The 15877-nt window shown below is 38.9% G+C and overlaps 1 protein-coding gene across 1 annotated transcript; it reads left to right on the top strand.

Moving 5' to 3' along the window:
• The first annotated feature begins 4468 nt into the window (after nucleotides 1-4468).
• Nucleotides 4469-14145, top strand: LOC122009485. Its single transcript, XM_042565670.1, has 2 exons — nucleotides 4469-7327; nucleotides 13302-14145. Exons 1-2 carry the CDS (start codon nucleotides 4486-4488, stop codon nucleotides 13427-13429), a joined length of 2970 nt encoding a protein of 989 aa, XP_042421604.1. The 5' UTR covers nucleotides 4469-4485; the 3' UTR covers nucleotides 13430-14145.
• The last annotated feature ends 1732 nt before the right edge of the window (nucleotides 14146-15877 follow it).

Below are 15877 nucleotides of genomic sequence, written 5' to 3'. Positions count from 1 at the left end.
TTTGGTGTCATGGCGTGAAGAGATCGTCGAGGAGAGGAAAAGAAAAATTACTTAGGGTTCAGGAACGCGAAGGGGAAAACACGGCGCGAAAAGATTTTTGCAGAGAGGGAAAGCAAAACTGCGAGGGGGAAATGACGAAACGAATAAAGTCAAAGACAACGATTTTATTAAAACTATTGTCGTGGCCCCTAAAAAAAGCACTTAAAGACAACAATTTAGAAACCCGTTGTAAAAAGTGTTGTTGATTTAAAAAAAAGTCGCTCAATGACAACAGTTTTCACAAAACTATTGACTTTTTATTTAATGGGAGTTTAAAGACAACGAGTTTATCAAAAACCGTTGTCTTTGGCCAAATTCAGAACGATTTCTCTTAAAACCGTTGCTTTATGGTGTTGTCTTTTAATATTTTTGTTGTAGTGAACAGATTAATTGACAAAGGCTCAGGGATATTAGATGCAGTTATGGGCATTATACGTACTGTATCAAGAGCAAATACAATGTCAAATGTACCAGTGACCGAGAATACAACAAGTATAGTTTCGGATTCTGCAATAGGTACTGTAGCAAACATAACTTCAGAAACCTTGCTACTAGGTAGCGGCACCACAGATCATCAACCCACAACACCAGGGCAACCACCAATGCATGTGGGCTTGATCCCAATTGAATTACCTCACATCACAGGGTTAGACACAAGGGAAGTCAATGTGACAATGGTATAAGAAATGGGGTCTGGCACTGTGGCACAATATCAAACCCCAGATTTGGGGTCGGTCATGCAATCAGCAACCTCATCAACACTGGGCAGCCACACAAGACCACCTATGACTGTAGAGGATCACCAAGGAAACACCAAAGAACCAAATGGCAGGCCCCACAGCTGCAGGTTTCAGAAATCAACAAAAGGCAAATAAATTCAGGAACAGTTGCAGTATTGCAGGCAGCCTTACATACTACAGCACAGAGAGAAGCTGACATTTCAATGCCAGCAGGAAGAACCAGGAGCCCAAGGAGCAATTCTGGGTTCAAGTGCTGGTTCAAAAGTAACCTCACATCAGGAAAGCACCATTGATCAAGTAGTAACAAACACATGGTTGGGATTACCTAAATCAGTCACTAACACAATGCTGCAACTAGTGAGTGCAGTAGACAATTGGAATGGTTCTCCAAGGTCTTATGTGACAGTTGTATCAGGAATTGGGACAGCCACACAACCAAGGAGTCCAAATGGAAATTTGAGTATGTGCCCTGTAACAAACTCAATCACTGAAAGGGGGGAATAAACATAGTCCTAGAGAAAGTGAGAAGGAAGGATGCAGTGATAGTCACACACTCAGGAAGTCAACCACCGCCAGTCCTCATCACTGATATGGATGGTGCAGCCTCAGAATAGGTTATTCGCCTCATAAGCAAATTGCCAGACAACACCAGCACTGAAACATCTGGTTACACTGTAAATATAGCAACTACACAAGGCTTGGGCACTATACTGCAGAGTGGAGGGGCAACTGAACATATACTGTAGGTTCCAGCATATTTTAATGAGACAAAATCAAAAACACTATACAATTGTGGCACACCTACATCCCAAGGGCATGCAGCAGAAATTGCCATTACAGGAGCTGAATCTGCACACTCAGACACTGAATCAGATGAAGGCCTTAGAACAGATTTGGAATCAGATTTAGAAAGCTCATCAGGACCACAATCAGACCACTCCACAGCCAAATCAGCCTCAGAAACTAACTCGGATCCAGAGCTAGAATCAGAATCAAGAAATGAGGAAGAGGTATAGAGAAATATTGCAAAAACACATGTCATTATGCCTAGGATCTAAACCAGGCAGAGATTTGCTCATTCAAGCACAAAAGCAAATATTGATACTATGAAGGGCACACTGATAAGCTATGAATTAACATATTAATTTTGGGTTAATATTTGGTGTTCTTTATATATTTGCACATGTTTAATTCCAATTTTGATTATATTTCCCCAAACAAGGTTTTTATGAGCTTTATGATGTTTTTCCATCTTATGCATGATTTATTCCTCATTTTGTGAATTTGGTCTTGTAGGGTATACAAGGACTCATGATTCAAGTGGAGGCTTAGTTCACTCAACCAAATAGAGTAGTGCAAGGCCACCTTTGGGCTCAATTAAACCTGGATTCCAATGGATTTCAAGGAGCTTAAACCCAAGCTAGATCACACATGAGCCTTACACCAACTTAGGGTTCAATGAGCCAAAACCCTAGGTATTTAAAGAACATTTTGGCACGGTGAACAGTGAGCTCGCTACTGTTCATCGTGTCGTTTCTCTTTCGACGGCGCGAAGCTTGCTCCCTTCCTTCTTCCAGAGCTTCGAACCAGCTTGTCTTCACCAGCGTGGAGTTCCTCAACCTCCGACGATCAGATTCCGACCATCAGTTTTCATCGGCGAAGTGTTTTTGCAGGCGAGGCAGTGTAGCTGCGAGTCGCGAGTTTCATCTCGGGTTGGAGGTGTTCTTCCGATTCGAGCTTCCATTCCTTTACTGGATTATTGGCGGTGGTCTTCCAGTGATTCTGAACCCTTTCCGACCAGTTTCCATCCTTCGTAGCCCCTTCGTCCATGCTGCGATTCCAGCGACAGTAAACCCAGCAGCGTGCAACAGAGTACCAAGTCAGAATCTGATCTCGCTGAAGTTTTGTGAGCTGATACAAGTGAATCTGAGTTCGTTTTGAAGCTTGAGGACACCAGACCGATTTCTGTTGGAGTGTTCTCTGCAGATTCTTTGTGTGACGGCAAAGAGAAGACAAACTAATTCGAGATTTGGGTGTAGGGATGTTAGGTTTTCTTTACAGTTTGTTTCTGGATTATGTTTTCTTGTTTCTGCACTTTTGTTTCAGAATTTAAAGTTTTATAGAGTAGATTTGTTAGCAAGTTATTCTCCTGCATAATTTTTGTTCTTTATAGAGTAGATTTGTTAGCAAGTTATTCTCCTGCATAATTTTTGTTCTTTTGTTTAGGTTCAGTTTAACTCTACTCGGATTAGAGCTGATTTCTGCACAGTGTTCTTCAATTCTGATTTCTGAGTTTGTGAAGTAATTTCTGTTCTAGCTAATCCTCTGTTTTAGCAATCCATTAGAGGATGATTCAGTTATGCTGATAGATTTTAGTAGTGTTAATCTTTATGTGTGGATGAATTGAGGAGTTATTAAACTTTGGTTATTGATTTAACTCTCCGAGAAGTAATCTGAATTCTGCATCTAGGTTTTCAATAGATAAGTTTGATTGGTTAACTAGAGTAATGTTTATAACAAATCTGGAACTTAAGATTAGACTCTAGTTGTTGACGTTTAGCTCAGAATTCACAAGTTTTAATTAAGGCGGTTTGGTTGAATTCATTTAGTGCAAGTGTGGTGTAAGTGTTTGATTTCTAGCTTGCTTAAGAATTTATTTCTGCAGCAATAAACGATTAGTTAGCAAGTTCAATTTTGTTCTCTTTTGCATTTCAATACCAAACCCCCATTTTTATATCTAGAAAACCCAAAAAGTGTGTTCTTAATCCAAAACAAGCACGTTCTAGCATAATCCTCGGAAATTCGACTCGGGCCTTATATTAAAACATTGCTTTGTGTAGTTGTGGGTTTTCGATCTGAACATTAATTTGGGAGTTAATTTGTGACATCTATTTAGAGAGCTTACCAAATTTTGGCGCCGTTGCCAGGGAACACACTAAAACTTTGCTAGAATTGTTTGTTTGTTTTGGATTGTGAATAATTTTATCAGCTTTCTTTTGCTAATTTTTCTGATTTTATTGAATATTTACTGAATTTTGATTGTTTATTGGCTTGCATGACTAGGTCTTCCTTTGCAACATTGCTTGAACTTGACCCGGAGATTGAGAGAACCTTTTGGGCTTTAAGAAGACAAGCTAGGTCAGCAACAACTTGTGAGAGCAGAATTTCAGAGATGGATAATCAGATAACAGAAGGGGATCGAACTATGAAAGAGCTTGCAGCACCAGATGTGGCTTATAAGTACTCATGTATTACTTATCCAGACTTGGCAAGAGATTTTGAACTTAGATCAGGACTTATTCATCTGCTTCCCAAATTTCAAGGGTTATCAGGAGAGGATCCCAACCGCCATCTACATGAATTCCATGTGGTTTGTTCTACCATGAAACCACAGGGGATTTCAGAAGAAGACATTAAGTTGAGGGCCTTTCTATTCTCTTTGACAGGAGCAGCAAAGGACTGGTTATATTGCCTTCCAGCTGGATACATTACTAGTTGGATTGATATGAAGAAAGCATTTTTGGAGAAATTTTTCCCAGCTTCTAGGACTGCAACTATCAGGAAGAGCATTTGTGGTATTCAGCAAGTAGTGGGAGAGACTCTTTATGATTATTGAGAGAGATTCAAGAAGCTGTGTTCGAGTTGTCCACAACATCAGATTAGTGATCAGCTTCTTGTTCAATATTTCTATGAGGGTCTACTTCCTATGGATAGGAGCATGATAGATGCAGCAGCTGGAGGAGCCTTGGTGAATAAGACTCCAAATCAAGCAAGAGAGTTAATTTCAAATATGACAGAAAATTCACAGCAATTTGGGAGTAGAACTCTTGGGACTAGAGTGGTTAATGAAACTCATTTGGTTTCGAATGAGCAACAAGAAATCAGAAACAATTTGCAAGAATTGACCTCTCTAGTGAAGCAAATGGCGTTGCAAAATTTGAGTCATGTTTCAAATTTTCCTTTATCAATGATGAAGTTGTGTGGAATTTGTTCAAGCCAAGATCATTCTTTGGATCATTGTCCTAATTTATATCAAGATGAATCTGTTGCAGCCATTTCAAGACCTCAATTTCAGCAACACAAGTATGATCCCAACTCTTCAACTTATAATCTGGGATGGAGGGATCATCCTAATTTGAGGTATGGGAACACATTTTATCAGCAGCCAACACAAAATCATATTGGTCAGCCATCATTTCAGCATCAGCAGAATCAACATTATTTCCAGAACCATCCAGCAGTTCATTCTCAGCAAAATCAGCACTTCCAGCAGCCACAATTTCAGCAAAACTTAAACCAAAATCAGCAATTTCAACCATTCCAGAATTTTCAGCATTCGAATGTTGCATTTCAGCCACAATTTCAGAATGCACAGAATCAGCAAAACCATTTCCAGCAAATTCAGCAACCTGTGCAGAATTTCCAGCAGCCTAGCAGTGCGAATCAGCATCAATTTCAGCTTGCACTTCCATCTTCTACAAGTCCTAGATCAATGCAACCTCAGCACAACTTTAGCAACTCGAAAATTGAAGATTTGATGCAGCAAATGATGCAACAGCAGCAACACCAGCAAAGAACTGATACAACGCTGCAAAACATTGAAAGACAGATTGGGCAACTTGCTAGCAACATCAATCAAATGCAAAATCAAGGATCTGGACAATTACCTTCACAACCCACTCCAAATCCTAAGGGAAATGTGAGTGCATTAACTCTGCGAAGTGGTAAACAAATTTCAGATCCAAAACAGAATTGTCCGGTAGAAGCGCAGCAAAATTTTTCCAGACCATTTGCAGCTTCGAGTTCACAGAATTTCCAGAATTTTCCAGCAACTTCAGAGCAGCCAGATACTGCACAGCATGGGATTACTGGAGCTGATCAGCAACATTTCAATCAACCGGAAGCTTCAGATTCTGATCAAATTGATGGAGCGGATTTCGGCTTGGAATTTACTCCAACAGCAGCTTCAAATTCAGCTCAAAATTCAGCACATAATCTGGGAAATTCTGGACAGAATCTGGACAGAAATCTAAACCAGCAAGGAGTTGAGCATTCTATTCCATTACCTTTCCCTCAAAGAAGTGTACAACCAAGGAAAGAGATGGAGGAAGAAAAGGCGAAAGAATATCAAGAATTGGTGAAATTGTTCAGCAAGGTTGAAGTGAACGTTCCTTTGCTTACTATGATTAAGCAAATTCCAAAATATGCCAAATTCCTCAAGGATCTTTGTGTGCACAAAAAGAAATTGAAGGGAAATGAATTGATAAGTATGGGAAAGAATGTTTCAGCATTACTTCAGCCAGTTCCTCAGAAGTGTGAAGATCCAGGAGTTTTCACCGTGCCTTGTGTGATAGGAGATTGTATCTTTGAGGATGCGATGTTAGATCTTGGAGCTTCTATTAATGTGATGCCTAAATCAGTTTTTCAGTCATTAAGAATTGGACCTTTGCAGCCTACAGGTGTAGTGATTCAATTGGCCAACCGAAGTCAAGCACACCCAGCTGGAGTGATAGAAGATGTATTGGTAAAAGTGAGGGAGTTGATTTTTCCTGCAGATTTTTACATTTTGGACATGGAGGGTGATGTGCTTGCAAACAGGGCTCCACTTATTCTTGGACGTCCATTCTTGAAGACTGCTAGAACTAAAATAAATGTACATGCTGGAACTCTTTCCATGGAGATAGGAGATACAGTAGTTAGATTCAGCATTTTTGAGGCTATGAAGCATCCTAGAGAGGATCATTCCATACTTAGCTTGGATATTTCAGAGGAGCTGGATGGCATGGAGTTCTTGTCAGATATTGATTCAGACTTAGAGATTTCTGATTTTGGTACAGTGAATGAATTTGTTGCATTATTGGAAGATGTTTTAGATGTGGAATCTGATGTCAATTCAAGTGAATGCGTAGGGGATTGCTTGGGAGAAGCATTACCCCTAGGATCGCTCAGAGAGGAAGAGGTATGTGTAGGGGATTGCTCAGCAGCATTACCCCTAGGATCACCTATTATGGAGCAGACACAAGAGGAGTTGAAACCATTGCCCCAACATCTGAAATATGCATATTTGGGAGAAAATCAACAGCTACCTGTCATCATAGCTCAGAATTTGGAACCAGATCAGGAGGAGAGATTATTAGAGATTCTGAGACAGCATAGGAAGGCCATTGGATGGACTTTGGCAGACATTCCTGGGATCAGTCCTTCCATTTGTATGCATAGGATCTATTTGGAGGAGGATGTGAAGCCAGTGAGACAGCCACAAAGACGACTGAACCCTTTGATCTTGGATGTGGTAAAGAAGGAGGTGACTAGACTCTTACAGGCAGGCATTATTTATCCGATTTCTGACAGCAAATGGGTCAGTCCCATCCATGTGGTTCCGAAGAAGTCAGGGGTGACAGTGGTAGCTAATGAAGAGAATGAACTGGTGCCCACGAGAGTGAAGAATTCCTGGAGAGTATGTGTGGACCATAGAAAGCTGAATCAAGCAAGCCGAAAGGATCATTATCCACTTCCTTTTATTGATCAGATGTTAGAGCGGCTGGCAGGTAAGTCACATTATTGTTTTCTTGATGGGTACACTGGTTATTTTCATATTTGCATCGACCCAGAGGACCAGGAGAAGACGACCTTCACTTGTCCTTTTGGGGCATTCGCATATTGTAGGATGTCATTTGGTTTATGCAATGCTCCAGGGACTTTTCAGCGATGCATGGTGAGTATTTTTGGTGATTTATTAGAGCATTGCATGGAAGTTTTCATGGATGATTTTTCTGTTTATGGCTCGTCTTTTGATGCATGTTTGGATAACTTGTCTTGAGTTTTGAGTAGATGTATCGACACGGATTTGGTTTTGAATTTTGAAAAGTGTCACTTTATGGTAGAGCATGACATTGTGTTAGGTCATATAGTCTCTAGGAAGGGCATTGAGGTAGATCCTGCTAAAATTAGCGCTATATCTTCTTTATCTTACCCCGCATGCGTGCGGGAGGTTCGGACTTTTCTTGGACATGCAAGATTCTACAGGAGATTTATTAGGGACTTCAATAAGATTGCTTTGCCATTATCTCAGCTACTTCAGAAGGATGTCGTTTTTGATTTTGATCAGAGGTGTATGGAGGCTTTTGACAGATTGAAGGAGGCTCTTACTTCAGCACCCATCATCAGACCCCCAGACTGGTCCTTACCTTTTGAGTTGATGTGTGATGCTTCAGATTATGCAGTGGGAGCTGTACTAGCACAGAGAGTGAATGGAGCCCCACATGTTATTTGTTATGCTTCCAAGACATTGGATTCAGCTCAAGCAAACTACACGACAACAGAAAAAGAGCTTCTTTCCATTATTTTTGCTTTAGACAAATTTAGATCATATCTTCTTTGTTCTCATGTGATAATTTTTTCTGATCATGCAGCTTTGAAGTATCTCCTCAAGAAGCCTGATGCAAAGCCTAGATTAATCAGATGGATGCTTCTGCTTCAAGAATTCGACGTAGAGATACGTGATAGGAGCGGGAAGGAGAACTTGGTTGCAGATCACTTGAGCAGGATTGAAGGAGACTTGGATCACACGACCATTGATGATGATTTCAGAGATGAGCAGCTTCTACAGCTGCAGGGTGAGTCTCCATGGTATGCAGATCTAGTGAATTTCTTAGTTGCACATGTTTATCCCAAACAATTTTCGAAAGCTCAAAGAGATAAATTAAAAAGTGATTCAAAATTCTATGTTTGGGATGATCCTTATTTGTGGAAGTTTTGTAGTGATCAGATCATTAGGAGATGCATACCTGACTTTGAGTTTCAGTCTGTACTTACTTTTTGTCATTCTTTTGAGTGTGGAGGGCATTTTGGACCACAAAGAACTGTTAGGAAAATATTAGAATGTGGTTTGTATTGGCCTACCCTTTTTCGTGATGCTTATGCTTTTTATCAATCATGTGATAGGTGTCAACGAACTGGGAACATAGGACTTAGAAATGAAATGCCTCAACAATTCATATTATTTTGTGAGATTTTTGATGTTTGGGGTATTGACTTTATGGGTCCATTTCCTGCCTCTTTTGGATTTGCATACATTTTATTGCCAGTTGATTATGTTTCCAAATGGGTGGAGGTCATTCCCACTCAGACTGATGACTCTTCTGTTGTTGTTAGTTTTGTCAGGTCTCACATATTTTGCAGGTTTGGAGTACCCAGGGCGATCATAAGTGATCAAGGGTCTCATTTTTGTAACAGACACATGAAGGCTTTGCTACATAAGTACGGGGTTACACATAAAGTTTCTACATCCTATCACCCGCAAACAAATGGGCAAGCAGAAGTGTCTAACAGGGAGGTGAAATCAATTCTTGAAAAGATTGTGAGACCGGATAGGAAGGATTGGAGCAAAAGACTTGAAGATGCACTATGGGCTTATAGGACCGCTTTCAAGACCCCTATAGGAATGTCTCCATACAGGATTGTGTATGGAAAAGCTTGCCATTTACCTGTGGAGATTGAACATAGGGCGTATTGGGCGGTTAAAGCATGCAACCTTGATAGTGATACGGTTGGAGAAGAAAGAAAATTGCAATTGCAAGAACTTGAAGAGATTAGATTGGAAGCCTTTGAGAACTCACGGATTTACAAAGAAAAGGCCAAGAGATTTCATGACAAACAAATTGAAGTGAAAGAGTTTCAAATTGGTGACAAAGTACTTCTATATCGATCTCGTCTCAAATTGATTAAAGGTAAGTTGAGATCTAGATGGGAAGGACCTTATTGTGTTACTAATGTTTTCTTTTATGGAGTGGTTGAGATTCAAGATATGTCTACTGGCCGGATTTTTAAAGTTAATGGACAAAGGCTTAAAAAGTTTCATGAAGAAGTGAAGGGCTTGGTGGTGGAGGAAATGGAACATGTTGATGCTATCTACCCGAGTTAGAGGGGAGTTTCACTTTATCTTTTGTTTCTTTGCAAATTAATAAATTTTAGGTGTAGGTAGTTTTCTTATTTGTTTAGGTAAAATTTCGATTTCATTTAGAATTTTCTTGCATAAATAAATTTTGAGTTACATTAGTAGTTTTTATTTTTGCATAGTTATAGTTTTCCACTTTGGGTGCATGATAGTTACCATTTCTTTAAGCTTGATAGTCTTTGTTTTAGGAATACATGGTACTTCCTTCTTTTGACATTTCCTTGTATCATTTTAAGGGATTTCAAAAGGGATGTTAAATTTGATTATCTTGTTTAAAGACTTTATTGCATGAATGAACTCTAGGATTGCAAGAGGTTGATAATAGTGATGGATTCTTGATTGATGAAATGGTATGATAACTTTTATTTACCTAGTGAGGTTTGAGCCTATTTGAGTGATGCACTTGTAGCTTATTTCACTCTAGAACTTGCTTTAAATCTATTTAATACCACTAGAACAATATTAAGTCATTTTCATGAAGGTTACTCCATTGTCACATTGCCCTCACCTATTTTTGCTATTTCTCTTGTCATAAATCATCATATCTTTATTCTTTTCTCATGTTTTATTTCTTTGGATATGGTTATCTTGGATGATATGTGATGATTTTATTTTGGCCGGGACGGACAAAAGAGTAAGTGTGGGGGAGGTGTGTAATTGAAAATTGAGTTCTTTTGTTTTGGTGGAGAATGTTTTGATTGAGAAAATGAATTCTGCAGAATTAAGTAAGTTCAGTGGATGAAAATTGCTGTGTTATTGTGCCAATTTTTGATACATTTGAGTGTGTGATGAAGTATTAAATCAGATTGGAATTATGGAAGATGTGGAAGACTGCAGAATTCAAGTTAGTGCTGAAACGTTGTATCGAGTTTTAGTATCAAAATCAGAATGCAAGATTCAAAGTGAAGGAAGTTTAGTTAGAATTTGAGAAGATGTTGAAATAAATGGTATACAATATTTTTATTGCATCTGCGAACACAAGGAATGAGGGTTTCAGAATTTATTTTGGACACAAAAGAATGCCGGAACAATTCATCAATAGAGCACTCTTGAATGGAGTATCAATTATTTTGAGAAATTGAAGGAAATGGGCAGCAATTGAACTTAAACAGTGAGAAAAATGCCAGGAACAGAATTCAGAAAAAAAAAATAATAAACAACAAACGTGTGCAACTCTGAATTATCAGACTTTGAAAACTTTAGGAACTCTTAAGATTCTAGCAGCAATTGTGGCAGCACTCTCAATCGGCTGGAAGAATTCTGGTAGCAGTAACTTGCTGAAATTGTGAATTTTCAGCAACCTTCTTAGTGATGTTATTGGCTAAAACAAGATGGGAATCAAGCTATTGTTTGATTAAGTGATTGTGAAGCTTTATGGAAATAATTGTTGAAGCTTGAAATAGCTGAGAAGCAGTAATAACAGAAGTTATAACAAGTAACCAATCTGAAATGCAGAACATGGAAAATTTGGCAGAATTGAAAGTTGTGCAGTTTGGAATGAATGGAGTATCAAGATTTCAGGAATGATATCAAGGAGAAGAAAAGCTTACATGAAGCTTTGTAATGTGAAGAAACAAATGGAATGTTAGCATGAACAACTTCTACAAATATTGCAAGCTAATCACTGAAATCTGGAAATAGTATGACACTTGATGGTATTTGCAAGGCTGCATTTGGTTGAATGAGAAGAGTGAAAGAATACATTGATGGTTGTTGGTTTGTAAAGTGATAATCAATCCAAGAAATAGAGTGTCAAATCTGAAATTGAGCAAGGAGAACAAAGAGGAGGATTGCTGAAATGACAGGAATAAGTATAGTGCAGAAATCCAGAAAGTGCAGATTTGCAGGAAATGGCAGTTTTGTGCCAATTTGGAATGAGAATTGTGATGAGCCAGGGCTGCTGAAAAATGGAAGGTCTTTGGATATGCATTGTAAAGGTTCTGAAGAGGCAAGATGAAAAAGTGTTGGAAATTTTTAAGGCTTAACAGGGGCAGGTTGATACAAAGTTCAGCATTGAAGAAAAACTGAAATCAGTAATGATAGTGCAGAATGAAGTTTAAGGGGCTACTGACCAGAGCAAAATCTGAAACCCAGCTGCTACTTAGTATTGTTAATTGGTTATCTTTCTTCTCCAGAGTTTACAGAACTTTTAGACAAGGAATTTGGAAACAAACAGGAAAATAAAGCTGAAAACTGAAGAAGATTGAACCAAAATTGCAGCTTGAAGTTTTGGACTATTATTGCAGTGAGGAAAAGTAAAATCCAAGCTGAAAATTTTTGTGCCATTGGAGAACAAGAGGTGGAATCTTGAATTCGTACCATTGTTGAAGAGAATGACAAGATAGAAGAAGTTTAAACTTGCTGATGGATTAAAATGCAGAATAGTTGGTCCATAAGGAAGTTGCTGATTTGTATCAGGAATTTTTGCCATTCTGATCTGTATTGGATGGGAGTTTAACCATGTTGACTCATAATCAAATGAACTTTCTTCCGAGTTAGCTGGAATGAATTGAAACAGTATCAGCAGAATTTGAGGACAGTGAACAATTGAGCTTGGAAGAAGACTATTGGAATTGCAGACTGATTTCAAAGATGCTCATTTCTGTATCTAATTTCCGGATTGAATCTTATCTGAATGAATGAGATTAAAGGCCTTTGCAATTTAATGTCAAGTGAGTTATCTCAAGAGTTTGTCTGCTGAAATTTTTGCAAAGGAATCAGATTATGCGAGGTATCAGATTATGAATTGTGAAATTGAATGAAACGAAAAGCTGAAAAGTAGGAGCTGGACTATGAAGATACAAATGAATGAAGAGCTCAATTCGGTTTAGTAGTTAAGACCCAAGATAAATCAGCCATGCTTGACCGAAATTGAACATCACATATCATTCTAAGTCCATGTCTTCCACCTTGAGTTGAATTTTATCTTTCTATTTGCTCCATTAGCATTAATTCTTTCATTTACATCTGATTTCGATCTCTTTTCCAATGGTTGTAAATTTTCATGAATGTGCATCTTAATATCTGTGATGGAGGTTGAATTAGATGAAAAGCAAGCTTATGGTAGTGGATTTGCTATGAGTAGCTTGAGTGCCCTCCACCTTTGCAAGATTTGAGATTAATAGAGAGCCACCTCAAATTACCTTGGGAGAATTAGAAATGTTATCATTTTCACGTTATTCATGATGGATGAAATTTACTAAGTATCGAACCAAGGTGAAAATAGAGGTCATGAATGTGTGAGTCTATGAAACTTGATACTTACTTGTAACTTCCTTTTACTTTCTTTTAGATATGATCAAGAATAGTTAGGAGAAGGAGGTACCATCTTAGTTGATATTTTGGTGGGCTCACTTGCACGAGGCGTGCAAGAATAAGTGTGGGGGATTTGATAAGCTATGAATTAACATATTAATTTTGGGTTAATATTTGGTGTTCTTTATATATTTGCACATGTTTAATTCCAATTTTGATTATATTTCCCCAAACAAGGTTTTTATGAGCTTTATGATGTTTTTCCATCTTATGCGTGATTTATTCCTCATTTTGTGAATTTGGTCTTGTAGGGTACACAAGGACTCATGATTCAAGTGGAGGCTTAGTTCACTCAACCAAATGGAGTAGTGCAAGGCCACCTTTGGGCTCAATTAAACCTGGATTCCAATGGATTTCAAGGAGCTTAAACCCAAGCTAGATCACACATGAGCCTTACACCAACTTAGGGTTCAATGAGACAAAACCCTAGGTATTTAAAGAACATTTTGGCACGGTGAATAATGAGCTCGCTACTGTTCATCGTGCCGTTTCTCTTTCGACGGCGCGAAGCTTGCTCCCTTCCTTCTTCCAGAGCTTCGAACCAGCTTGTCTTCACCAGCGTGGAGTTCCTCAACCTCCGACGATCAGATTCCGACCATCAGTTTTCATCGGCGAAGTGTTTTTGCAGGCGAGGCACTGTAGCTGCGAGTCGCGAGTTTCATCTCGGGTTGGAGGTGTTCTTCCGATTCGAGCTTCCATTCCTTTACTGGATTATTGGCGGTGGTCCTCCAGTGATTTTGAACCCTTTCCGACCAGTTTCCATCCTTCGTAGCCCCTTCGTCCATGCTGCGATTCCAGCGACAGTAAACCCAGCAACGTGCAACAGAGTACCAAGTCAGAATCTGATCTCGCTGAAGTTTTGTGACCTGATACAAGTGAATCTGAGTTCGTTTTGAAGCTTGAGGACACCAGACCGATTTCTATTGGAGTGTTCTCTGCAGATTCTTTGTGTGACGGCAAAGAGAAGACAAACTAATTCGAGATTTGGGTGTAGGGATGTTAGGTTTTCTTTACAGTTTGTTTCTGGATTATGTTTTCTTGTTTCTGCACTTTTGTTTCAGAATTTAAAGTTTTATAGAGTAGATTTGTTAGCAAGTTATTCTCCTGCATAATTTTTGTTCTTTTGTTTAGGTTCAGTTTAACTTTACTCGGATTAGAGCTGATTTCTGCATAGTGTTCTTCAATTCTGATTTCTGAGTTTGTGAAGTAATTTCTGTTCTAGCTAATCCTCTGTTTTAGCAATCCATTAGAGGATGATTCAGTTATGCTGATAGATTTTAGTAGTGTTAATCTTTATGTGTGGATGAATTGAGGAGGTATTAAACTTTGGTTATTGATTTAACTCTCCGAGAAGTAATCTGAATTCTGCATCTAGGTTTTCAATAGATAAGTTTGATTGGTTAACTAGAGTAATGTTTATAACAAATTCTAGAACTTAAGATTAGACTCTAGTTGTTGACGTTTAGCTCAGAATTCACAAGTTTTAATTAAGGCGGTTTGGTTGAATTCATTTAGTGCAAGTGTGGTGTAAGTGTTTGATTTCTAGCTTGCTTAAGAATTTATTTCTGCAGCAATAAACGATTAGTTAGCAAGTTCAATTCTGTTCTCTTTTGCATTTCAATACCAAACCCCCATTTTTATATCTAGAAAATCCAAAAAGTGTGTTCTTAATCCAAAACAAGCACGTTCTAGCATAATCCTCGGAAATTCGACTCGGACCTTATACTAAAACATTGTTTTGTGTAGTTGTGGGTTTTCGATCTGAACATTAATTTGGGAGTTAATTTGTGATATCTATTTAGAGAGCTTACCACACACCAAAACAATAAGTTGGGGTAATATCTGCAACCAAAGAAGGGAGCTCATACAAAATCCAGACACGAGCAAGGGAAAAAAAGAAAAGGGGAAGCATGGATGCACGGGCACAAAGCAAATACATGCAAGAGTTGTACAAAGCCTCAAGCACAACCTTGCAAAATGTCTTCTCACCAATCTCAGACCTGATAGAATATGAGGGGCAAGGAATCACAGGAGTCCAAACTAGATCCAATGCAGGGAAAAGGAAGCAGGTGGCCTCATCACATAGATTGGAACAAAACCAACAAACCTTGAAAAATCTGGATGAGCAGTCCCTATCTCATAACGAGGAAGCAACAAAACAAATCATAATTGGACTTGCAACTGCTGATTGGTACCAGGAATCTATAGTAGGGGAGCAGGATATTGATCCAGATGAGCACAGCGAAGAGCAAGAAGGAGAAGAAAACATGGACTATGAGAGGTTTCAGGCAAATATGGGTAAAAGTAAGAAGATAGGAGGAAACAAGGGAGAAACACCAAAAGTACAACTAGGAGACATGTGCCTCCTAAGCCCTTATGAAGATTGGCTCATGGAACATCAGAGGCCTAAACACGGGTTTCACACAAAGGAAGTTTAGAGATCTCCTTTTGAAGCCAAGGTTGGGTGTTTTATACATTATGGAACCAAACTTGACATCCAAGAAGCACCTATAATTGAAGGTAAATAGTTTCCACCAGTGGGCATCTGAACAACAAGAGGGGCACAATGGTAGGAGTCAGAAGTTGTTATTTTGAGACCTTCATTTAGTCAACATGGAGATCAAGGAATAGAAAGACCAGTACATACACATCCTTATCCAATGTAAGGTTACAGGGACCTTGTATGCAATGACCTTCATCTATGGACAGCTATCAGTCACAAGTAAGAGAAGGATGTGGATGACTTACACACTATTACGGGGGACATGGAGCTACCTTGGCTCGTCATGGGTGATTTCAAATTCCCCCCTATCTCCCATAGATAAGC

The sequence above is a fragment of the Zingiber officinale genome, chromosome 8A (assembly GCF_018446385.1).
Source record: "Zingiber officinale cultivar Zhangliang chromosome 8A, Zo_v1.1, whole genome shotgun sequence".
NCBI lineage: Eukaryota > Viridiplantae > Streptophyta > Magnoliopsida > Zingiberales > Zingiberaceae > Zingiber > Zingiber officinale.
The sequence above is the reverse complement of the archived record's forward strand: the minus strand, read 5'-3'. Positions and strand labels throughout refer to the sequence as shown.

Coding starts and splice junctions, on each gene's coding strand:
- LOC122009485 (XM_042565670.1), top strand. CDS start 4,486: ATGGATAGGAGCATGATAGATGCAGCAGCTGGAGGAGCCTTGGTGAAT. Junction 7,328..13,301: donor GATGTTAGAGCGGCTGGCAG/GTAAGTCACATT, acceptor TTGGTCTTGTAG/GGTACACAAGGACTCATGAT.